The 24,921-nt window shown below is 38.0% G+C and overlaps 2 protein-coding genes across 2 annotated transcripts in view; both read left to right on the forward strand.

Moving 5' to 3' along the window:
* The first annotated feature begins 1,537 nt into the window (after nt 1–1,537).
* On the forward strand, nt 1,538–13,831 carry b4galt4 (UDP-Gal:betaGlcNAc beta 1,4- galactosyltransferase, polypeptide 4). Its single transcript, XM_084414631.1, has 8 exons — nt 1,538–1,631; nt 2,498–2,564; nt 3,477–3,989; nt 5,650–5,882; nt 8,574–8,761; nt 9,838–9,960; nt 10,367–10,471; nt 12,007–13,831. Exons 3-8 carry the CDS (start codon nt 3,656–3,658, stop codon nt 12,146–12,148), a joined length of 1,125 nt encoding a protein of 374 aa, XP_084270757.1. The 5' UTR covers nt 1,538–1,631; nt 2,498–2,564; nt 3,477–3,655; the 3' UTR covers nt 12,149–13,831.
* A 9,518-nt stretch (nt 13,832–23,349) lies between these two features.
* The window catches only part of arhgap31 (Rho GTPase activating protein 31), a 30,085-nt gene continuing 28,513 nt past the window's right edge, over nt 23,350–24,921 (forward strand). The window contains exon 1 of the mRNA XM_084413477.1: nt 23,350–23,988. Within this exon, the coding sequence (XP_084269603.1) occupies nt 23,889–23,988 (100 nt within the window). The 5' untranslated portion in view covers nt 23,350–23,888. The remainder of the gene's footprint in view (nt 23,989–24,921) is intronic.

Here is a 24,921-nt window from a genome sequence, read left to right on the forward strand (position 1 = left end):
ACTATGGGGTTAGGGTTTGGTATAGACTTAGTTATTTGTATTTATGCATAATTTACTGTTACTACTAGGCTATGGTAAGTAATTTAACTATGTCAATAATGTGTTACCAAATTCTTCTTTGAGCCCAGGAGGCAGAGGAATGAGGAAACCAGGGTTCCCAGGTCCGGGGTTTTCCAACGAAATTGGGCTACTTTTAAACGGTTGCCGTGCGTGGGTTGATTTTTCTTTTCCTTTTTCGTGGGTTAAAGGTTTGACTGTGACATATTGCATAAATTATATTTGATATGCTTTTATTGAAATGTTATATATTCTATCAATATTAAAACTGTGCTAGATGTTGTTTTGTGAAGGAGGGCCACTGTTAGGGAGCCTTTGAGTTTTGTTAAAAATCACTACGATATAGTGGTTTTCAATATGCATAACAGTGTAAAATATGTATTTTAGGTATGGGAATTGCATTTTTTGAGTTTTGAGTTTTGGTATTTGGGATGTGGTCTTTGGGCTCTTTTTGATTGGCCGTTGGGCTAGTTTTGTTGCAAGCCTGGAGGAAACGAAGTGATGGTTAAATGAGCAGATAACTTTCTCGATACTTTCTCAAATTCATTTTTACCGAAGCACAAGCAATGTAAAATTAGCCTACTACTCAACAACATCATCCCGTGAATAGAAAAACCTTGAGACCACCCATTATCTACATAGGCTACTTGTTATTAAAGCCGGCATGAAACAGAAGTTGCAATAGTATTTTCTCCCCAATTTTCATGTAGGCTATCCGAGTGAAACCATAGACTGTAAAAAAAAAAAAAAAAAACAGCTTCTCAAACAAGAAAAATGTAGGGCGGGACTTGATTTTGCCCACGGGGAATTAAGTGGATGTTTGTATGATTGTGGTTTGCTATTGATCTCATGTGAGTGACAGGTTGCCTCGCCCTCAAGCAGAAGAAAAGAGGGAGGGGACGGAATTTTGATTAATGATTAGGAGGGCACATACATTGTTTTTTTTAAATAACAATGTGCATGGATAAATAATTTATAATAAATACTGCAATATTCCATAAAAAATAATAACTGTCAAATGAAATAATTTTGATTTCATGGTGACTTTAACTTGAGAAGACAAACACAGCACATAACAAGATTAAACAGTAACAGAAAAATTATATAAAATTAATATTAATTAATATAAGTCTAGCCTATGTAGCCTCCTTGTATCAACTGGATTTTTCCCATTTAATTTAAAATCGCTTCAGATGGAATGAATCTCACAAATGCTGAGGTTCCGGTGAAAAGTCACGTTTAATGAAATGATATTTATCGACTTCTATGGTCAAGAGGGAAATTAAAGATGGGAAAGCAAACATCCTACCCTATATGTTGCTTGCAACAATAAGCCATGTGTTTCTCTTCCTCTAGCTATAGCTGTTTGCCTGCAGAATATAATGATATTATATATAGACAGACAGTCCCTGAAGTGTTTGGTTGTAGTTTCGGCATCTTCCAGCAGGTGTTGCGATGTTAAACAGCCTCTCTATGTGTGTCAGTGTGACTCCAGCCAATGACGTCCCTTCAGAGGCTGTATTTGCGGAAATACTTCAGTACAGATGGTCTTGAGCTGAGGGTGCTGCTGCTTCGTAAGTATTTTAAACCTTTATGTAGTTTCTACTTTTCCTATATGTTTGTGCCCTAGTCTAAAAATAGTTGTGCTAACCTAGATAGCAAACTAGCATGCGAATCGCTATTTTGTTTTGTCGAATGTGCGACCATCCCAAATCACGCTGTCAAATAACGTTGTCCCATAACAAGCTGTAACATTACTAATAAAAAAAAAAAATACGGTCGTCTTTGTGAACGTGTTTCAGAAGCGAATATATGTCAAATAAATAAAAAGTAACTCCATTTCGGTTAGCCATAAATCCCTTTTCCCAAATTTCTGTTCACTTGAAATATAACGTTACAGATGTTTCTAATGTCAACTGTCACTTGCTAATTTTAAGGAATGATGAACCGACGTCAAATTATTTAAGTCGATAAGGCATAATATATAGTTATCCCAGTAATACCACATTGATAATCTTATAGTGCAGTTAGACCCCCACCCAGCAATGATATTCAATGTTATTTCTTTCGACTAAGTCAAAATGTAAAACAAACAGATTGAACATATTTAGAATAGAGGACAATACATTCATACACAATACACTTTATGAATTGTTTGACGTGGCAAGGACAAGACAAGGTCCTGTTACAGGAGAAACAGATGACGAAATGCACACAGCAGACCTAAACCACTGAAGTATGTCAACACGAAACATGAGAAGTATAGAGAGAGGAGGGTGGAGGTGACAGAAGCTGTGTGATAAGGAAACCGAACAGTATTATTCAGGGTGGATAAACCTGAGACAGACTAACCGGTAACACTTGCCAGTGAGTTAATTTGATTTTGTGTGTAAATGCATTTTTAATATTCTAACATATGGCCTGTATTCTTGTTACCAAGCATCCCAGGTGCGCCTGAAGTTGGTTGAGTGAATAGAAGTATTGTGCAGAGCTGTAATCTAGACAAAGTAAGTATGATAAAATCTAAAGATAGTTTGATTTATTTTACAGTTTGCTCACTACATTTGTAATATTCTTCACAGTGCTATGACTAGTCTATGTGCTAAGATTACATTTTGTTCATTCTCACTGTTTTGAACAACTGTTTGGCTTTTTTGCGGCTCACTTTAATATTACTGCTGTGTGATGACATGCATTTATAAAAGTATCAGTAATTCATGTATTCTCTCAGGCCCTGTTTACACATGGCATTAAGATGCATTTTCGTCAATCGGATCACAAGTTGACGATGTTGACGTTTTGAGCTTGTCCACTTTCGACAGCTTCCAGATGTAGTCGAAAACGCATTCGACCGGATTGCTTTCATAGTGTAAACCACATTGGTCATGTGGTCCAATGTGTTCAAACAGCCACAGAAGACCGTCTACTGTCCACCTACTGACTTTCTCAACTGGAGACCCAAGTTTGGTTTAAAGACGAAAAACGTACCAATCACAGTGTTCTCTCAGCATTCCTGATTTCTAACACACACTCACGGTGTTCGGCGTGATCTTGTGGCTGTCAGAGCCGAAACGAAAACTGATGCTCTCCGTATGTTTTTCTGTTTTCTCTGGTCGTGTTCATATGTAAATTGCGTGAGCTTATTTTGTCCATTAGATCGAAAGATCTGAAAAACAAAACAAAACATAGATTTACCGCCCATAGACCCTCACCTCGAAGAAATCAGGACAGAAGTGGTTGAAAGTGGACAAAAGAGACGGATTAAAACACCAGGTGTAAACGGGAATGTGTCTCCCTCGGCTACTTGTGATCCGATCGACCAAAACGCGTGTTAATACCAGGTGTAAACCGGGCATTGGTTAATACATGGTCAAGAAAAAGTCATATCAACCATTCTAATACAATTGTTTTTTTTACAGACCTGTCACAACAGTTGAAACCTGTCCTCCTCAGATGAAAAAATGAACAAAAAAACAGATGAAAGAGACTTTTGGAGGAACTCTTGTCAACTTTAAGAGTGATTGTTGAACTTCGAGCAGATGCTCAGATGTCTCTTGTTTGCCGTTCTCTGGATTTCACCCCAAACTAAACTTCAGTCATGGGAATCTTTCCCTCCATGTCCAAGATCATGAGGAAGGGGAAGATTCTGTTTCTTGTACTGTTGTGCCTTTGCGTTGTAGCATGGATAGCAGCATTCTCAAATGATGACGCAGTTAAAACTGCCCAGGACGGATCAAATCAACCTGGCGACGTTAAGATTGTCGGGGGCTTTCGTCAGCTGGAGCTGGAGTCAGAGATGATGCAGAGCGTAGAGGAGCGTGTGGTGGAGCGTGCGGAGGAGCCTGTAGAGGACCGTGTGGAGGAGCCTGCAGAGGAGCGTTTAGAGGAGCAGTCTTCCAAACAGAGCTGTCCAGAGCATTCGCCCTTACTCCGTGAGTGTGCTCTCATTTTATCTTTAATACGTTTTTGTGGGTTAATCTTGACTGAGGGTGTGTTCACACTTGTAGTTCTGTTCGCTTGGTTAGTTTGGTCCGGACCAAAAATCCAAACAATGCTGTGCTCTGGGGTAAATGCGCTCGTTGTGTGTGCATAGCCGAAACTATGATGGTGTTTTGAGCAGCTGAGAACTCGTGAAGAGATCATAAAATGTGTAAAGGAGTCAAAACAGCGGCAGGAATCCCTCCGTCACACACACACACACACAGATCTGCGATGAGCAACATCGCCATTATGATGAGAAAAAACAGGCATGCTTGAGCATTCTGTCCTTTTATAGGGTCGCATCTTGAGACATCATGTCCTATTTTTGGTTCGCTTACATGTCTTTGGTCCGTGTTGTGTTCATTTTTCATTCGAACCGCACCAGAGTTCGTTTGGAAGTGGAGCAAGACTCATCTTTTCAGTGTCTCGGTCCACTTATTTGGGGCACCAGGGTTCAGATGGCAGCGTTCACACTTATTCAGATGAACCGCACCAACCGAGCAATCGCTCCAGGGTTCGTTTTAATCCAACCAAACATGCCAAGTGTGAACACACCCTTTAAAAAGAACACAACATTGACCAACGACATCTAAACGAACCAAAAACAGGACGTGATGTCACAAGACGTGACCCTATAAAGGACCTGTTTTTTTCTCGTCATATTGGCGATGTTGCCCATCACAGTTCAGTGGATGCAATGTCCACATTCAAGCGTTTTATACAGCGGGCTTAAACAGCTCATCATTTTGCAGCAGATTTAGTTTACAAAGAACTGATAGTCAAGACCTAAATATGATTTCCATTTACAGTGATTTGGCTTTAGTAAGTTATTTTTCACACCATCTGTCGCGCACACACTCCAGCTCTGAGGATTATGGGATGAACAATTTGGCGAATTGTTTACTCTCTTTGACTGGAGCGAGAACAGCTGCAGTCGGACCAGTCCAATTCACCAATGAATCATTCAGTGCGATTCGCGAACCGATTCAACAGTTTCATTGAAAAGTGTCAATTTCAATGGTGTCACTTTCTTCAGTTTTATATAATAAGAAAGTGTTTTTATGAAGTATGATATTACTCTTTGGACTGTGGTAAAGTAAAAGTAAAAGTTTCCCAAAATGAAAATCTCTGATAAAGTAAAGATGCTTGAAATTTTTTACTTGCGGACGTACAGTAACGAAGTAGAAGCGCGTTTGTTGCAGTCCATTGCATCTCATTTTGTGTTTCATGGAAAAAATAAATTATACCGAAGTGGAGTTACATGTGGATATATATATATTTTTTAACATATCTTCTAAACATTTGGAAATCTTAGGTCTGTGCAAAATGAGCTGATAATACTGAGTAAAGATGAGAAACCATGAAACTGCAACTCTGAGAGAAATGTGTGAGAATCTCACAACCACCTCTATGTGAATGTCAATGTTTACACATTACTGTTTTTTTTTAGTTGTTTTCTTTTTCGTTCCGCAGCTGCTTGCTAATTTGGGCTTGTTTCCAAAGATGGGGCCCTGTAATTAATGTGGGCCCCAGCTGGTGCTGTATTTAAAGACTGCACCTGGGTTGTGGGCCTTTCACTTACTTGCGGTTTATTTATTTTCTGCTCCACAGGAGGTTCTTTAAAGCTGTCATTTGAGCCCTCGCTGACGATGGAGCAGGTAGAGAGTGAAAACGGGGAGGTCGTGGAGGGTCAATATAACCCCTCTGACTGTACGGCCAGACAGAGCGTGGCCATCCTCATCCCTCACCGAAACCGGGAGAAGCACCTGCTCTACCTCCTCTACCACCTTCACCCTTTCTTACAGAGACAGCAGCTTCACTACGCCATCTATGTCATTCACCAGGTAGGCGAAACTCCCATTAGCTCTGGCGGAAGTTGAGAGTTTTTGTAGTCATATTGCCAATGAAGCTTCCAGAATGACTTTCTTGGTGCCATTTTTAATGGGTTCAGGTGCTAGTAAAGGTTTCTTGGACCAAAAAACATAATTTAGTTTTTTATGACCATTTCCTACCTTCTCTCTGACTTTAAACGGAACCATTTATTTGCTTTAAATAGGGTTACCATAAACGCCCTCTTCATATGTGAAATGTGTAACAGTGTTTACTAATGGCTTTGCTGTGGTCCATTATAGTTTGCACTGGCCCATCCTTAAATAAGTCTGTTTGCAAAGTCGTTTGTTACACACATTCACCAAACACACTAACTGTTTAAGAATAAAAGTCCATTTGGATGATACTCTTTGTGTTCTTTAGTTATACAAAAACTGGAATGATGGTATTGTTGTCTTCTCCGCATTATTACACTGGGACTGAGGAAGCCAAGTTTCTAGCTATTGAATTACCATTTTTGACTTGTAAATGTGGGCAGTTATGTGATAATGTGTTAAGTCTGATAGTCACACATTTTATAACCGTCTGTTTTTGCAGCTTAATGTCAACATATGGTCTTTTGGACTGAAGAGGGAGTTTTGAGTTCTGAAATGTTTTCGTATTAAAATCAACTTTCCACATCTTGATATGACACTTTTAAAGGGATACTCCGCTTTAAAATGAAAATTCTGTCATCATATACTCACCCTCATGGTGTTTCAAACCTGTATGAATTTCTTCTGCTGAACAGAAAGGAAGATATTTAGAAGAATATCAGTAACCAGACAGTTTCTGGTCTCATTGACTTCCATAGTAGGAAAAAAATATACTATGGAAGTCAATGAGACCAGAAACTGTCTGGTTACTGATATTCTTCTAAATATCTTCCTTTCTGTTCAGCAGAAGAAAGAAATTCATAAAGGATTGAAACAACATGAGGGTGAGTATATGATGACAGAATTTTCATTTTAAAGCGGAGTATCCCTTTAACAACAGCAGAGAAACGTACCACCAGCTGATGCTGGTAAAAACAAATATATTGCATTGTACAATTTTCATTGAGGAAATGTAAGGTTAGGTGAAGTAAAAATGCTAGACGCTGAAGCTCAAGGTCTTTTGAAAGACACACATCCTCATGTCATTCTTCTTTTTTTTTTTGCCAAAAGCTCTGTCAGTAATTCTGTTAAGCTCTTACAACAATAATTCTATTCTTGCTTAAAAATAACAACTCTTTAAAGGCCCATTCACTCCAAGAACAACAACTGTAACTACTTATATAACTACTTAAATACTTGAGCTCTTTAAAGCATGATTTCATCATTGTTTTTATCGTTCACCAGCTGGAAAACAATTGTTCTGAAAGTGATTCCAACTATATTGTTTCGTCTGTGCTGTTATCGTTATAGTTGTGGTTTGGACTCTGCTATTCCTTTTATATTTTAGAACGATTTTTAGAACTATATTGTTAAAGAGTAACTAAACCCCTGGTCAGAGCCTGACTCCACCCACTGGCAATATTTGAAAAATGCTGGAAAAGTAGGCAGAGCCCAGTGGAGAGGGGGCGTGCATCTGAGACGTATCTCTCTGCAGGCAAGGGCGTGGTTATCTGGTACCCTCTGACATCAGAGTGTACCACAACTTCCAATAGGAAAATTCAACTGCAGTAGCCACTGTTCAACCTGAAGAGGGCAGCACTCAGACGTTTTTACACCATATTTAGTAAAATTAAAATACTTTAAACACAAATGTCAAAAAAATTACTTGATTCAATGAACAGCACTAATAAAGCCCCATTCTTACAGATCATTCACTAAAAAAAGTTGGTTTAGTTACCCTTTAAAGTTATCGTCCTTGGTAAACATTTCACGGGGGTAGAATCACATAAATAATAATTTCCGTACTGTAACACAGTATTTACTAATGTTGAAACATTTGTCTTACTTTGTCCGCTTTCCATTCTCACTGGTGTTTTTTAAAACTATATAACAGTAATATATTATTATAATCATTGTCAGTATTATACTATTTTGCATCAGTAATGTATTTAAATTGATCACTGTCATGTAACCCTTTTTAAGGCCATCTGATCAAACCCATTTTACAGTTCTGTCTCTCTAAAATGCTGAAGTATATACTTGCATACTAAAGTATTGAGGCCCTAAAAGTAGTAACACCACTAGTTGAACTACATTTTTCAGTAATGATAAGTAGTTCAGTTGTTCAAAACAAGATTACTTGCCAGTGTGACAAAACACTGCATCACCTTTTTGTAATATTAAACACTGGAGGTAATAATCAAACACTCACCTAAAATATCCATTTTCTCATATGATGCACTGCGGACAAACCCATTTTGCATTAGTTTGTGTATATGTGATAATAGTTTTTACGCATATATTCTTCCTTCTGTCATTTCACTAAAAATGGAGCAAGCAGTTCATCTCCTGTCATTCCACATTCCAAACAAAACATTTTGGTAATTTTCCAAATGTTAAAAAGTTCCTTGTGTTAAGCCTTTATTATACTTTAGTGTGAGTGTGAGAAAACCAAGTCTGAGCGTGATTCTCTTTAACAGAGGAATATAAAGGAAGTCACAACACAAGATTTGCCCCACGTCTAAAAACTGTGTGTGTGTGTGTGTGTAAATGTGTCTGTTTGTCCTATAGGCTGGAGATGCTACATTTAACAGGGCAAAGTTATTAAATGTTGGCTACCTCGAGGCCCTGAAAGACCTGAGCTGGGACTGTTTCATCTTCCACGATGTTGATCTGGTTCCTGAGAATGATCATAACTTATACATGTGTGGGGAACAGCCTAAGCACTTAGTAGTGGGGAGGAATTCCACTGGCTACAAGTGAGTATTATTGTCTTCATTTAACAAACACATTACAGACCATTCTGGGCTTTGACCCTACAACATTTGGGTTAGAAATACAACACTGTAATCAGTTAAAGCAACAGAAGTGACAAGTTGTAACAATACTAGTTTAACAACATTTTTATAGATATAGATTACGGACCACAGGGCTGGTGGGAAAAAAACTACACGGAGAGACAGACCAGTGTCAACATTTCTGAATGGGTCAAGACACATACATCTGTTTTTGTGATGAGCCGTCAGTGTCCGAAAGTGTGACATCTTTGCATCAACAGTATTTGTTCAGTTTAGTTCTGTACACATTATACAGATTTTGTCTAAAGGTCTGTGCAAAAGTCTTTGGCGTGTGTTGCCACCTGGATTTCAGTGATTTCATTGTGATTTTTACGGATTTTTGAAACCCAAAATGATGGAATTTTTCTTTCCTTTAAGGCACTTAAATCTGCTTGCTTTAATAGATAAAATGTTCTGTAAATCAGAGGCAGGACAGTTGAACACATTCATTTGTTTGGGTTCAGAATTATGAATTTTGATAAGCTAATATTGCTTGTCCTCCACTTAGGTTAACATTCTTTGCGGAAAAATTGCGTCGCTTCCTTGATTTTTGCATTAAATTCTGCGATGTCAAAAATCACTAAATCTTGGAGGGATTGGCATTTGTTTTTAACCTAGCAATCAATTAACAAAAAAAAGTTATGAACAGTCTTAAAGAAAAAAAATGTTGACTAACTTGTAAGACTAGTCTTAGCAGTTTATCCAACCGGCCTCAGGTCATTTATTTCTCATTCATTTATTTCTCCAGCTCACTCAGTTTTATAGGAGATTGAGGTAGGTTGTATTGTATTAAGCATCTCAGAGATGCTTTCCCCTGTTTTTCTAAATATGGTTGTTAAACGCTTGATATTCTCTGTTCTCCATTAGTATTCAGCTACATCAAATATAATGTACCCCAAATCATTTCTTTATCACTGAGTTATTTTGTGAAATAACATGCTATAGTTCTTGTTTAAAATTTAAAAGACATTCATCACTTTTTGCCACTGACTTCCCAGACTCCGATACAAAGGTTACTTTGGGGGGGTTTCGGCCATGACGACGGAGCAGTTCCACATGGTGAATGGCTTCCCAAACACCTACTGGGGCTGGGGTGGAGAGGACGATGACCTGAGGATAAGGTAAGATGAACTTAGAAGGACACCGTTTAGGATGTGCACAAGTACTACACGCTGATTAAAACCCACTGACTACTATTTATTTTCTTCCAATGTAGACAAAATGTTGCTTTTCAGTTCAGGTTGACATCAGGTTAACATTTTGAAAAGAATCTAAAATATAGATGCATGTAGCAGTTTTGAAGTGTGTTCTCTCATTTCTCATCTCTCGTTTGGCCAAAGAGCGTGCAGAAAAAATATGTTTTTTAATCATCAAAATCAAAACCCCCTAAAAAAGACATGAAAAATGCAAAGCCAATTTGTACTTGAGAGTTGAGTAAAGGGAAAAGTTCATTGCCGGTGATACGATCTCTGAACATTGCTGTATACTTCTCATTGTTGATGATTTTAATAGAACCATGTTTTTCAGGGTGGAACTTCAGAAAATGAAGATACTGCGGCCGTCTCGTGAAGTGGCGCGCTACACCATGGTCTTTCACAAGAGAGACAGCGGCAATCAAGTCAATAAAGACAGGTCAGGCCAAGTGTGAATGAGAAATAAATGTTGCAATATTAGTGTTACTCTGGTCTCACAAGAGACCACAGCTAAAGTAAGGAACCTTTTTGAGAGCTTTCATTTGTTACATTACAACAAGGAAATGAGATTGTCTTACATAATCATCATACTAAAACATTATGGTTTAGATAAAATATGTACTGTACAAGTTATAAGCTATTACAGCAGTTCAATTATATTTCCTGTCCACGAAAAAAAATATTTTTAAATGCTAAAAATGTGAAAACCGCCTAAAGGAAATCTGTGACACCTGTTTGAGCACTGAGTTGTGTGTTGCTAAGTTAACTTTTTCACTCATCAGCAGATGTGGCGACTGAATTTAAGATACCAGTCATCCAGAAGTTCTACTAGCCAAAACACGAGTTCTCAGCTGGTCAAAATAATATCATATGTAGCTACGCACATACGAGCGCATTTATCCCACAACACAGCATTGTTTGGATGTTCGGTAAATTCCGTGTCAAAATAGGCAATATGTCATAAAAGCCGACCAATCAGGTTGTGAACATATCCCTATGCTTTTAGGTTCGGTGTTAAAATGCCAATGTGAACGCTAAGCGGACCAGGAGTGCGTTTTTTTGGTCTAGACCAAACGAACCAGCCCGAAAGTGTGAACACACCCTAAAAGCCTTAAATTAGATTTTAAAAACCCGCGGATACCCTGTTCTCAGATGCCTAGGTATCAAGAACAGGTTGAAAATCGGCCTCTTGTCTCCGTGCAAGTGTACTGTTATGCTTTGTTTAGCAAATGTTGGAGGCAAGCGGGTAGCCATGATATCGCAAGTGAGTTTATCAATCTTAGCCCACCAAATTGGCTTGTGAGTTGATATTTACCTGCCACCGTTGGGTTTCACCCACATTTGGTGGGATAGTGGGTGTATTTCAAACCCTGATATCAATGTATTTGCTTATCATAACTATAGGACATTGGGCTTTTATCTGATAAGAAGACATGCGCATAAACTATGATGGAAACATTTACCGAATAAACTCAATGCGCAACAGAAAACTCATGTGACTTTACCTCAACAGAGGATGTGATTGATTGGATAACTGGATTAAACCGCAGAGCATCTCAAATGTTGGTTTGGTCATTCTGAAATGCCTGAGCCAAAGTCTGTCAGCAGAATAATTTGATTTAATTCCCTCCCAGAACGGCCTCTCATGATTGCGTTCTCAAACACCAGGCATCCGAACGCAAGACAACATGACAGCGTTTATTGCGTTTCGTCTGCGCGCTCTGAGTCATTTATGATGGAGGAGGAAAGAGCCACAGTGCTCTATTGCAGCAACTTCCATTTTTATTACAGATATTTTGTGCCAATTTCACAGGAAGTGACACTTTTTCTTCTCTTGAACACATGGAATCGCAAATATTTGATGCCATATTCCAATTTTTCACACAAGTTTGCAACTTTGGATGTAAACAGCTACTGAAGAGATGCAGATTCAGTGTGGCATTTAACGCTTTGCTTTCGCTTCGCCCATCACAGGATGCAGCTGTTACGCCGTACTCCCCAGATGTGGAAGAAGGATGGTTTGAATTCCTGTTCTTACAAGGTCCTGTCTATCGAGCGAGCCCCACTCTTCATCAACGTCACCGTGGACGTCGGCCAGCCTGAGCGTGCTCACTGAGCCGTGAGTCTGGACACTCGAGAGACAGCTTGCATTGAAACACAGCATTCACCAGTGCCTGCCAGAGCTAACACCAGGTGTTGTTTCTCCACACCAAGGGTGCACTTACCGATCTGACCTGTAAGATCAAATGGCCAGAATACTGATCAAACACTACGTTTAAAGTATTACAATAGTCAAGTAGAATTTAAATAGATCAATCAGGTATACCATTCATGATTGAAATTAAAAAAACAAAGTTAATATTCATTACTTCTAGTTTCACATAATGCATTCTGTATGGCTTGTATTCAATTAGGTCATCACAGAATATGGCAAAACAAGAGTAATGGAAAACTAGAGAGCTGTACCTGACTGGTCGGAAGAGAGATGTTATTATGTACAGTATAGGCTCAAATATTGATATTGATGTATATGGGCAGAGCATGTTCTGTGATGTTGATTTCAGCTGAACATTCCTCTAATATCAGTCCGGTGGAAACTTGTAGATTATTAGTAGGTGTTTGGGTCCAGGGATAATGTTTAATCAGTTTCATTTCAGTGAAATGTAGCTGTAGATGGGTTTATTATTTTACATTTAGGCCAATGTTTAAGACAGAACGGCTGTTCACTCATAAAACTGGGTGTTTAATTTACTGACTTTATGATCAGAGGAAAAAAAGACTTGTGATTACTTAGCATAATATCGTATGATGGGCTGTCCTGTCGGGGTTTATATATATATAAAAACCTTAGAATGATTCATACATTACAGAAACTTTCCAGAAGCCGAGTATGACTTGAAACTGATCTTGACACGCTGAATTTCAATACAATATTGGCCATCTTATCAAACCAGCTGATTGATGAGTGTGGGGGATTTTATGTGGACGATCATGAACTCCAAGAATCTGTATATTCGACATGGTCATTATCTAGTGTTCTGCTGAAACTTGACAAATGGAAATCAAGCACTCTAGGAAATCAAGCCCTAGGCTAAAACAGTGCATGAAGATCAAATTAAGTTACATTTTACTTGTTTTCTACTACGTTTTTGTCATCATTTGATTTTTATTTCAGAAAATAAAGATTTATTATTATTATTATTATTATTATTTCAGAAAACCTGGTATCACTTAAAATCATCTTAACTCAGTTTTTTACTTTACATTGTGTGGCACGTGCACATTTAAAAGATTTGGGTGTTGTAACTGTGAACATTATATTAATTTTATACTGTAAAAAAAAAAAAATCATGGGCAAAGGTTTGTGAACACTAATCAGAATTTTCCACGAATAGGGTGCAAATTGGGATCCTGTTAATTTTTGTATAGCAGTAAGGGCAGAAGTCATGTTGGAGTGGGAAATTATATTTTATATAAATTGTTAACTGCCATGAAATCACCACTCGAGTACCTTTAATCCCACTGAATATCTCGACAGCACCCTTGAAATTGTGATTTAAAAAAGAATTATAATTATTCTATAGTTTAAATAATGTATACAGTTTGACATCTTGAGGTTTTTCTGAAGGTTTAGCGCTTCGTCTGATAAATCTTTGCTGAAAAGGAAACTTTACGCCTGTTTTTGTGCCCTTTTCATGGAAAGTGCTCACCTCTCATGCAGTGTTGAACCTGTGTGTGCGATATTGAGAAAGCCAGTTTACTGATGTTGATACTGCAATAAAGAATGGCATTCAACAAAGACTGCAGCTTTTTTTCTTTTGTGAAATAGGTTGTATACAAGTTTGCTGATATAATACCATATATGATCTTAGCATATTTAATACTCATATATGTTGATTGGTCATGATAAATTTAAATAATTGATCACAAATGAATGTATTATAAGAGGACTATCTCTGAGACCATCTCTCTCCCTCTCTATATATATATGTATATGTCAACATTTGAAGTGGATCAAAAAAGTTAATCAAAGTTGTCCTAAGACAAGAACAGTATTGTTCAAAATTCATGTATAACTTTGATGAAAGGTTTTGATCCACTTCAAATGTTGATTACTATTTGATGCAGAGTACAAATGCAAACTCTGCATTTATTTGTGCATTAAAGGTGCATTCAGTAGTTTTGGTGTTAAAGTTTTACTCATTAAGGAATAAATAGTTTCTGTGAAGAGTCATATAATGAGATGAATCCAGGAGTCTCGGGATCGTACTACTCCCCCTAGTGTCATTTATTGGAATAAACAGAAAATAAAGCCTACCGTGGCCTGTTTATTAATGGAAACACGTGTGAAATACATGTCATGTAACAAATAAAATGAAAGAGGTAACTTTAAGAACTGTTCACAGAATATACTCTTTTAAAGATTATATTATCAAAATATATCAAATTAAAATGAATAGGCTAATTAATGTGTCCTCTATAAAAATTAATTGCATCGAATATGCATAGATAGTCCTCTTATAATACATTTATTTGTGATTTAATTATTTAAATTGAACATGACCAATCAACAAAAATATGAGTAGTAAATATTTGTAGATCACGGTATTACAGGCATAAAAGTCACTGTCCAAATTCACTCACTGGTTTTCATCAACTCCTTCAAGTGGTTTATATTTTAACTAATATAAGGAAGTATAATGAGAAGGGAAGTTCGTATTTACGAGTTGGGAAGTCGCAATTACGAGTCAGTTACGGTCAAATCACTTTCTTTTTTATTTGTTTGTTTGTTTTTAAGGAAGGGTAGCTGATTTTTTATATAGCTAATATAATATATAAATTATATAAATATATATATATTTTTTTGTTATGCTGGTTGAAACGCTCGTCACATCCTGATAGCAATCACTAACTTAAGTGGTCTAGGCCTAAATGTATTTATATGTAGCCTATATCGTCTGGGGAAGGCATATGACCACACAATGTTCTTCCAATCATTGCATTTGGTCCGGATCACCCGTCTTCAGCATGTTTTTTATTTATTTATTTTATTGAAAAATAAACAAATTTACAAACATAATAGGCATTGAACAAACGATATTAACTATTTACAATTCTTATAGTTGCAAATTAAGTAACGGCGATCCTCAAATCAAATATACAATCATAAAGGGCAAGGAATACAAAAATAAAAATTAGTTAATTAATTCAATAATAATAATATAAAAAAAAATTGAAAGAACAACATTTATAGAAAGTTATTGCAAGGGGTAAGGAGCTTAGCTCGTTTTTCATTTGAAAGGGTACAAAGAGAAGCAGCAAAACCTTTAAATTAATTAATAAAATGAGGAAAGGATGGAGGGTTTTTCAAAAATCCTGCATTTATAAATGAAATATTTTCATGCTGTACAGAGTTAGACAGACGTGCAGTCACAGAGTCACTTTTACAGCAGCCGCCTTTTACAGTTCCTCCTGAGCCAAAACAACCAGCTCATGCTGTTCACACCATAACTACCGTCATTTGGAAGAGATGGAAAACCGTGACGTTATACTCGGAGCGGTTAATGACTCGAATTTATGCGTTTCAATGGCAACACTCAACGCTGAAATGAATCTGTAGCTGTCAGGTGGTACAGGTCAGTGCTCTTTAAGTTCTTTATGTTTATTATGTATATATATATATATATATTATATATATATATATAATATATTGTAATGGTATGTGCTTTGAGACATGAGGTAGATTAACGCCGTCTCTTGTGTTTTGAAGGAGGCGTGGCTTTAGAGACGTTCTGAAGGGAGGGTGGTATCTCATGCTTTCAAAGCTAGCTCGCTATTGCTAGGCTAGCCTCCCGAAACTTCTAGAATATGAAGAACAAAGAATGCGCATCATCAGTAGCCTGGCTAACGTCAGACCTCGTCGGCTGAGTCCCAATTCGCATACTATCCGTCCTAAATAGTATGCGAAACTAGAATTAGTATGTCCCAAATCGTAGTATGTTGAAATGAGTATTCCAAAGATACCCGGATGGCCTACTATTTCCGGTTAGAATTCGAAGTGCAGATCAATGCACACTCTAACGGCTAATATTGCCCACAACCCATTGCGTGCGGGAGGGAGGAGCTTTGTGGTGATGGTGGTGATGTCATGCTGCGTTCCAGGCAACCTGTAACCCGTGTTTTTCCAACTCGTAACTGGGAGTACATCGTTCTAGGCAACCTGTAACCCGTGTTTTTCCAACCTTATACCCGTGAAAGTGCATTGGAACGGCAGTAAAACCCGTAACTTCCTACCCGTGAACTTGTACTAGATCGATGTACTCCCAGTTACGAGTTGGAAAAACACGGGTTACAGGTTGCCTGGAATGCGGCATTATACCTTACTATAAACTCTTATGAAAATAAACACCTTTTACTACACTAACCATAGTTTAACCACACTGACTTATTTGTAGTAATACTGTGGCTGTACAAATGTTAACTTTATTAGTCCAACCAAAGAAACATGGTTACTACACTTTTACTATAGTAAAAGCACGGTTCATTTTCATCTGGGTATTTTTGAGTATTATACATAAGTATAAAATACGTTAAACAATAGTTATACTATAAACTTTAAATATTTTAACTCAGAAAATAAGTAGCTTTCGTTACACACATTGCACCTGAACGTCAGAACCAGCCGCCTCACAAACGACCTGCGTTTGGTTGATCTACGACGACGCCCTGCTTCACTCCTCAATTTGGTAGAACACATTGTAAATGTATTGTGGAAAAAACAATGAGGAAAAAAAGATGGGAATAGTAAATAAAATTATATTGGACATGTAAGAATGAATGAAATGTAAAATGTTTTGTTAACAGTCGCGGTGTGCGTAACTAGGCAACCACGTTCTCGTTCACGTTGCATGACGTCATCGAAGTATGTCCCAGAACGTGCATACTCTTGCTACACACTCAAAAGTATGTTCTTTTTCCTCACAGAAAAAGTACATACTTTTAGGTCGTAGTATAAGTAGGCGAATTGGGACTCAGCCGTGGTCTGGGAACCACATGTTCATTTTCTCGTATTTGAGGCGTGGTTTACGAATGCTCAGAGCCGTTTATCGGGCGCTACGAATGTCTATCAAATGCGCCTGTACATAGCTCATAGCCAATCGTTTCAATTATACCAGATGACGTATGTAGAACGACTGAAATTCGACGAGGAAAAAGACGAAATAAACTTGCGTTCTAAACTACTTAGAACACTATCTAAGGCTGCATCGAAAGGTAACTTCACGTCTGATGCCATGTTGGATCCATAGATATAAACAAACTGCTTCGGTGTGTCGCATAGACGTCGTCATCGTCTTGCTGCTCCCTCCCCGTTCTGTGATTGGTTCCCTTTTTGAGGGGAAAATCTGGTCCATGGTGTCCGGGCTGCCTAGCAGCGTAAATAAAATCACGCTGCGTGCAAGGCAGCATGGGGAAACCCAGGCTACATCATCAGGTGTGTTTTGCTTTTTTTTAATAAAAAAAATCATTTATGAAGCCACTACAAACTTAATCGTTAGGCTACATATTAAATTGTCATATTACAATGCTATCATGTTTTTTTTTTTGTGCAGGCTATTATCTTATTTTGTTTGAAATAAAACAGCCTGACAATGTCACTGCTAAATACCTGTAAGTATTGTGGTATTCCGCCATGTTTCTCACTGACACACACCTAAGCTCAAAGAAAATCCAGATTTTCCTAGTCCCAATTAAGTCTTTCCCTGGCTTCCATTGATGGAATTTTCATGCTTTCCATGTTTTTACTGTTATATGGGGGGGCGCTGTTATCTTCTGAATCTCTAGATCAGAAGGCAGGCACAAAAAGAGAGCAGAAACAAGCGATAAAAGCATTGCTGATGCACATTGTAGCGCAATTTTCTCAGATTTTTGTTCAGAATGTTGCTTTTTTTAATAAACTTACCCACAGTCAAGTGCTGATTAAAAAAAAATGCACAAAGTTTGAATAAAACTTTTCTTTTAAAGCAGAGGCTCTGTTCTATCTTTTAGGCTATTGCATGTTCAGATATTCATAGCCTACAATAAAATATTCTGGCGGCCATTACATTTTTGTGAAAATTCAAAAATGCTGGTGGTGGCTGGCGACTTTAAAGCTCCACTGTGTAGGATTTTCTCCCATCTAGCCGTGAAATTGTTTATGACTACCAACTGAATATTACTTTCGAGCCCCTCCCATTCCGAGGGCGTTTTAACTCCTACAGTGGCCGTATTATTTCAAATCTGCCGGCAGTCGCGAGTAATCTCCCGCTCGCATTCGTCACGGTGCCACTGAGTGTAAAAACGCGAAAGGCGAAGCTTGAATTTCCAGGTATGTCCCTCTTTGGCTAATGTATTTTCAAGATGGAGGCGCAACATGGCTGCCGCCATTCGAACGACTCGCTCGTATGTATTATAAATGGCAGATTCTACGCTTACGAGAATACTTGATTAGTTGGTAGAAGTAATTACACATTAATGAGCACATATCATTTTGAAAGAACAAAGTGTTTTTTGCTAAGAATCAACTTAAAAAATGACACAGTGTAGCTAAAAAAATAAATAAATAAAAAACGCTGGCAGGGAAAGAGTTAGGCCTGAGACTTTGTGCTGGCGTTCATGTGCATTTAACTCATATATACAATATTTCCGAGTGCTTCAGCAAGTATGTATGAATGAACAATTTTAGGGCACAAAGTTGTTCAGTCACAATTCGGACACCATTACAAAATTGCCAACACCCTATAGCCTAGTACACTGTATGTAGGGGACAGGGAGAGATTTCGGACACAGCATCCAATGCATCCTTATTCCTCAGTATCAAGAACACATCTGGGTAATTTCATGCATCCTCTGTTTGATGATTGGAATTGAACGTTGTCGGTTGATGATGATGTAACAAGACTGTTTAAGAATGCATATTTGGAAATGGGCAGTATTCTTTTGTTGGAGTAATGAAACTTGTGGCTTGTGTTTTGGCAAAAGAGCATAGAGTAGCAGTAATTGTCCACTCCCATAAAGCTCCTCAGTCTGCATATATATTAGGTTTTTTTAAGCATTTGTTGTTATTCCCATGGAGAAAATGAATGGGAAAACACATATGGAGCCAAGGCTATTGAAAAAGTAGACAGTTTTCACTCTATTACATCATGGACTGGGATTGTCTGACAGGCATCCGATTGAATTCGCCCTTTGTTTGCTCCTGTCACATGATTCAGGGCTGCTCTATAGGAAGAACAACCTTTGGCACATGGTGGCTTGACACAAAAAAGTGTCTGTTCTTATGCTCTAAATGCTTTAATCTGTGGTCTGATTTTTTTTTAAATGCCATATTTGAAAGGATCCTTTTTTTGTCTGTTGATAATAATGCTTTCTGCGCCTGCTAGGAAAAGCCATTCGAAGAAATGTTACTGATAAAGCAGCATTTGTAATGTATCAAGTAAAATTAGAAGCATGTTTTCCCCATCTTTTACTATGTTTTTTCAATTATTTTATCCTTAAATTGATTAAAAAAAAAAAAAACAGTAAAGAATTGATAATTTTACAAGAAAAAATGCTGTTCTTTTAAACGTCCTATTCATCAAAGAATTTAATGTATTGCGGTTTAATAAGATTTTTTTTTTCTTGAGCAGCAAATCATCATATTAGAATGATTTCTGAAGGATCGTGTGACCCTGAAGACTGGAGTAATCATGCCGAAAATTCAGCTTTGATCAAACGAATATATTACATTTTACAATATATTCAAATAGAAATCAGCTTATATATTAAAAATATTAAATATTAAAAACAAAATCCACATTTTTTTTACCCACCTCAAACCTTTGAATGTATTGTACATCGACAAAACTTCTCTGAAGGCAACCTTGTCTTCCGTCACTTCACTTTATGAATAACATTTTCATCTGCAGCAGAAATGTGTACAGATATAGTGAGTTATTTAAATTTTTCTTACTGATAAAGTATGTTTACGAGCTGCTTTATTCATAAAATTTTATTCAAATTAAAAAGCCTACAGTATAATGGTTAACCAGTATCTGAATATTGAGGGTTGGGGTTAGAATCTGCCCTAGTATTTTGACCATAAAAGTTTAACAACAACCTTAATAAATAAATAATAAACCTCCTAACATTTTCTCACACACAGAAATGGCAATGAGAATGAGCCTTTTGGACATATGAACAGTTTTAAAATAGTAGAAGATGGATGCTTCCTTACTTGGTGGGTCTATTATGTTAATAATGTCAAGGTTACTGCTTGCGCTTGCATGGCTAAGTTTGTCAGCATATACTGTCCCAGATCCTTTATACTTCCTTCCTCTCAGATCACAGCAAAATACCTCTTTGCTGGCTCATCGGTCGAATATGTCGTATACATATCTATGGTCACACATTTGTATTTCTCTGAACAATATTAAATACACACAAAATATATTTCACACTTATTGAATCATTCGACAAAATTACAGATTGGCTGAAAATGATGCACAATAATAAATACTCTATTCTTTATTTTCTTTAAACATCACATTTCAGTATTTCATATAGTCCCCAGCCCCCCCGTGACCCTAATATAAGGATAAAAGCGGTTTGGATAAGGGATGGACGGATCTCATATTTCATCTCAAGCATGTTCTTTATTGACTTGTTTGGCTTGAACTTTTGAAAAAACCTTGTAAATGGCAAGAATGTTGATCCCCTGACGGTCAAAACCAGACATATTGCAAGTCGTTTACATACTGTACAGTAAATATTGAAATGGTCAGTTTCTTTACTCTTTGTTTACATTATCATAACATTTACTTATAGAAGAAAAAGTTCTATATAGAACCTTAAAGAGTTCTGCCAGGCGCTTCAGGTTCCAATCATGGGATCATTTTATGGATTCGGGTTTAATAAATTAATTTTGTTTATTTGAATAACATTTTATGAATTAAGCAGCTCGTAAACATACTTTATTAGTCGAAAAAATGTAAATAACCCGTTAAACATTAAAGTATTATGCAATCATTTCGGGCCCTTTCACACCTACCTTGTTTGGTCCGGATTTTCTGACTTTTCAGTTTGATCCGAATCAAAATTACAGGTGTGAACCCTCCCCAGGACCACGGTCCGGACCAAACAGACAGAATTTGGTCAGACGAAAAGAGTTAGTCTCGGTCCGGATCAAACTGAACAAAGGTTTGGTTCGTTTCTAGTGTGAAAGCATTTTCTGTATGGTTCGGACTTTCAGACAATTTACATACCGGTGGTTCCCGCAGGATTGCTTGCTCTTCTCCTCCTTTCCTGCCGGCGACGATAAAATGTTCGCACAACGAGGACGTTCATTTGGGGAATTTGAACTAGCCTCGAGTATAGTTGGTGCTGCAGGGAGTAATGCCGTAATAATAACAGTATAGTGCCAACAATATGCGTCTGTTCATTCATTCTTGTCAAAGTTACTCGCCGAATTGTCAACACGCTGACATCAGACGCACGTCTGTTTACAAACCAATCAATGTCAAGATGCAGCCCATATAGATGATGACGAAAGGACGCAAGTATGTCATGTAAAGTTCTTTAGTGCGCTCGCATAATTGCAATGTGAAACCAAACCAAAACTTACCGAAAGTATAAAATGTATCAAAACATGAACTTTGGTTCGAACCTTGGTGCGAAAACGCCCTTAGACATTTCTCCCTGTATAGAAGCATTTTGGCATAAATGGTTCTTTAAAATTGAGCCTTTCAGCAAAATCCAGCACTGCTTCTCCCCAGCATAAGGTATGTTTTGCATGCTGATCTCTAGCATGGGATGCTGGATGATGGTCTGGTACCCAGCATGAGAAGCGGTTGTGCTGGTGGACCATACAGCATAGGGTATGTTTTGCACGCTGGTACCAGCTTGCGATGCTGGTGTGCTGGTGGACCAGCATATGTTGTCTTTTGGGTGCTATATGATTCCAGCAAGACCACAACAAAACGTGCGGATGTGTTAAAAGTTGTTTAAGTCTATTTGAAGTCACCATTATGGTGATTAGTGTTTCTTTATGTGGCTTTCAGTTGGACACTTGGCCCTTGACTTTGGTTGAATTAATTCTCTTTCAGCAATTTTTGACAATGCATGCTATCACTATTGACTACAATATGTCATGCTCCTGACTGCAATGACATACCTTTTATTTTGGCATTTTGACATGCGAGCTCCCAAAGGACCATTTAAAGTCTTTAAAATCAGCAACTTTTCATTTTGAGCTTTCATTATCAATAGCTCTTTCTTAGTAAGAGCTCTTCTCATAACCCCTGTTATTGAACAAACGGCTGTTATTTGGCATTTTTCATTGTTTTCATATCAGTTTTTGTTTTACAATGTACACAAGCTTTTTTTTTATTCATTGTATATAGATCCTTTTATACCGGAGACAAATCCTTTGAAACGTGTCACCAGTTTTAATTTTTACTGTTTAAAATTTCAGATGACTTTGATTAATAATATAATCATAACTAAAACAATTAAACCAGCTTCACCAGCACCAGTTTTGCTTGAGAATAGCATGATTATGCTGGTCCTCCAGTTAGACCAGCACTTACCAGCAGAAACCAGCCATGAATTCATGCTGGTTTATGCTGGATTTTTCAGCAGGGTATACTGAACCCCACTGAACCTTTTTTGTTCTAAGAGTGCAATACTGTTATGATGGATTTTCATAATTCTGGGACAAAAGTAAAACAACAAAAATCTAGACATAAAAGGCATTTGAAAAGTAGCAAAAACTATGATAAATAAGTCACAGTTAAAAAGTTTCCAAAACAGAAAATGTGGAAAAAGGCATCTGTTAGTTTTAATAAAAATCCGCCCGTGGGACATAGAAGTGCCTGTAGTTGAAGAAACACTCAAAATGGCTAACTAGCCGTGGTTAACGGGAACCTTGTGTTTTCCCCCCTCTCTCATCTGCTCTGTAAAGTTCTCCAGTTTTTTCTGCCTCGTTCTGCCTTTCTCTCTCTCTTTCTCCCCCCATCTTGCTGTCCCTCTCCCCAACGTCCTTCTCTTGGTCTGTTTTTGTTTTCCAAACAAGGTTCCCTTTACAGGAAATTGTGTATTCTGGAAGCGTTCAGGAAGGCAGAGAGCAGGTTTCCTGTTGGAGCCATGGCTACAAAAAAGAAAAAAGGAGGGAGGAAGAGAGAAAGCGGGGTGGCCGGAGGGGGGGTTGGGTTGGGTGAAAGGGGTTCGGTAATGTCCAAACTGGTGAAGAATAAGCAGGCAGTTACTTCTCTCTCCTCCCCTCGCTCTTCTACCCTCCCCTTGGCAAAAAGTTCTGACATTTCAAGCCTCCACTCAACATCAGCACGATGACCTCCTGAACAACGTGGAGCGAAAAGGATAGATAGATAGATAGATAGATAGATAGATAGATAGATAGATAGATAGATAGATAGATAGATAGATAGATAGATAGATAGATAGATAGAAGTGGAACGGACAGGAAACTGTCTCCTCTGCAAAGCTTCTTGGTGGGACAGAAGCTCGTGTCGTAACTTTTCCCCCTCAGACTCGACACAGAATCTCACCTCTCTCTGTTCAGGGCTTAAGGGAGGAGAGACCCTGATGATGAAGTGACGTTGGGCGTGAACCGCTCCAGAGTTCTTCGCCCACACCAGATCTTTGGTGGCTCAGTCAAGATGTGAGCGGATGATTTCTTTTGTTTCACACTGTGGACTTCCTGATCTGGGGCTTTTCTTTTCTTTTCGGGCGCATTTCCCCACCCTTCCCATCCCATGCGTTGTGGGACCAATGGTTGATTTTAAGGTGTATTTACTCTGATCTGGATACGTTACGGAAGCCTGATGAAGAATAAGGCTGCCAAGCTGAAGTCCAAAAGGAAGGGAACTGAAAATGCGTTCGGCTGTGACTTGACTGAACATCTGCAGAATTCAGGACTAGACGGTAAATTCCTCTTTTCCGCACTCACTCCTCCTCTTGCCATTCATATAACGGCTGCCCCTTTTTTTCAAAGCCCCAGCAGTCATAATAAGTTGACTTTATTAGGAACCCACACCAGAGCAGAAGCCTGGGCCTCTGCGTAAACATTAGCTACGTGTAATAAACCAACACCCATTTCGGGTGCTGGTTGGCTGGTGTGTCTATGTTTTTGTTGCGATTGAAACAGAAGATACTTTATTCTTGTGCCGGACACTTTTCCTCTTGCCTAAAACCATTTAACTGGAAGGTACTGCCTAATAATCTCCACTTTTTGAGTGCGTTCTGAATGTAATCTTAACCTGTTTAGTGCTCATAGCCTCATACACATAAGCATTAAAAGAAAATAAAGAGCAAAGGAAATGTTCAGAGGAAGAGGAAGGGGGAAAAGAGGAGGAGAAAAGGGAGGACTCGATTTTAAAGATATACTGTTCCTGTTAAATGCCGACATTGTGTTTATGAAATATCACTACATTTCTCATCAAAGGCTGTTAAACTAAAAGCACCGGTTCCTCTTAAAGTGATCGAGAATTTATGTCCATAATATTTCGATATGCCATTGGACATTCTTCATTTGTTAGCTCAAAGTGGAGTTTTTGTTCCCATCCATAACATCAATTTCGGTGTGTGTTATGATTATACATTTGTAATAGATATCAGCAATAACCTCTTCATGCTGATCCAGAAGCAGCTTTTCCTCTGCGTTTCCCAAGCTCTAACATTATAAGAGACAAAACACAATGCTGATCTGGAAACAGTGTGGTGCCACCCGTAGTTTGACAGATCCATGTGACTTGACCGAGTTCATCTGAAGCCTGTAACTGTGAAACAGTCTTTTGTTTAAGATCCTGTCTGCTCACATGTTTTGATCGTTGAGGCAAGATTGACCGTAAATGCTCT

This window comes from Rutilus rutilus (genome assembly GCF_951802725.1).
Source record: "Rutilus rutilus genome assembly, chromosome: 7".
NCBI lineage: Eukaryota > Metazoa > Chordata > Actinopteri > Cypriniformes > Leuciscidae > Rutilus > Rutilus rutilus.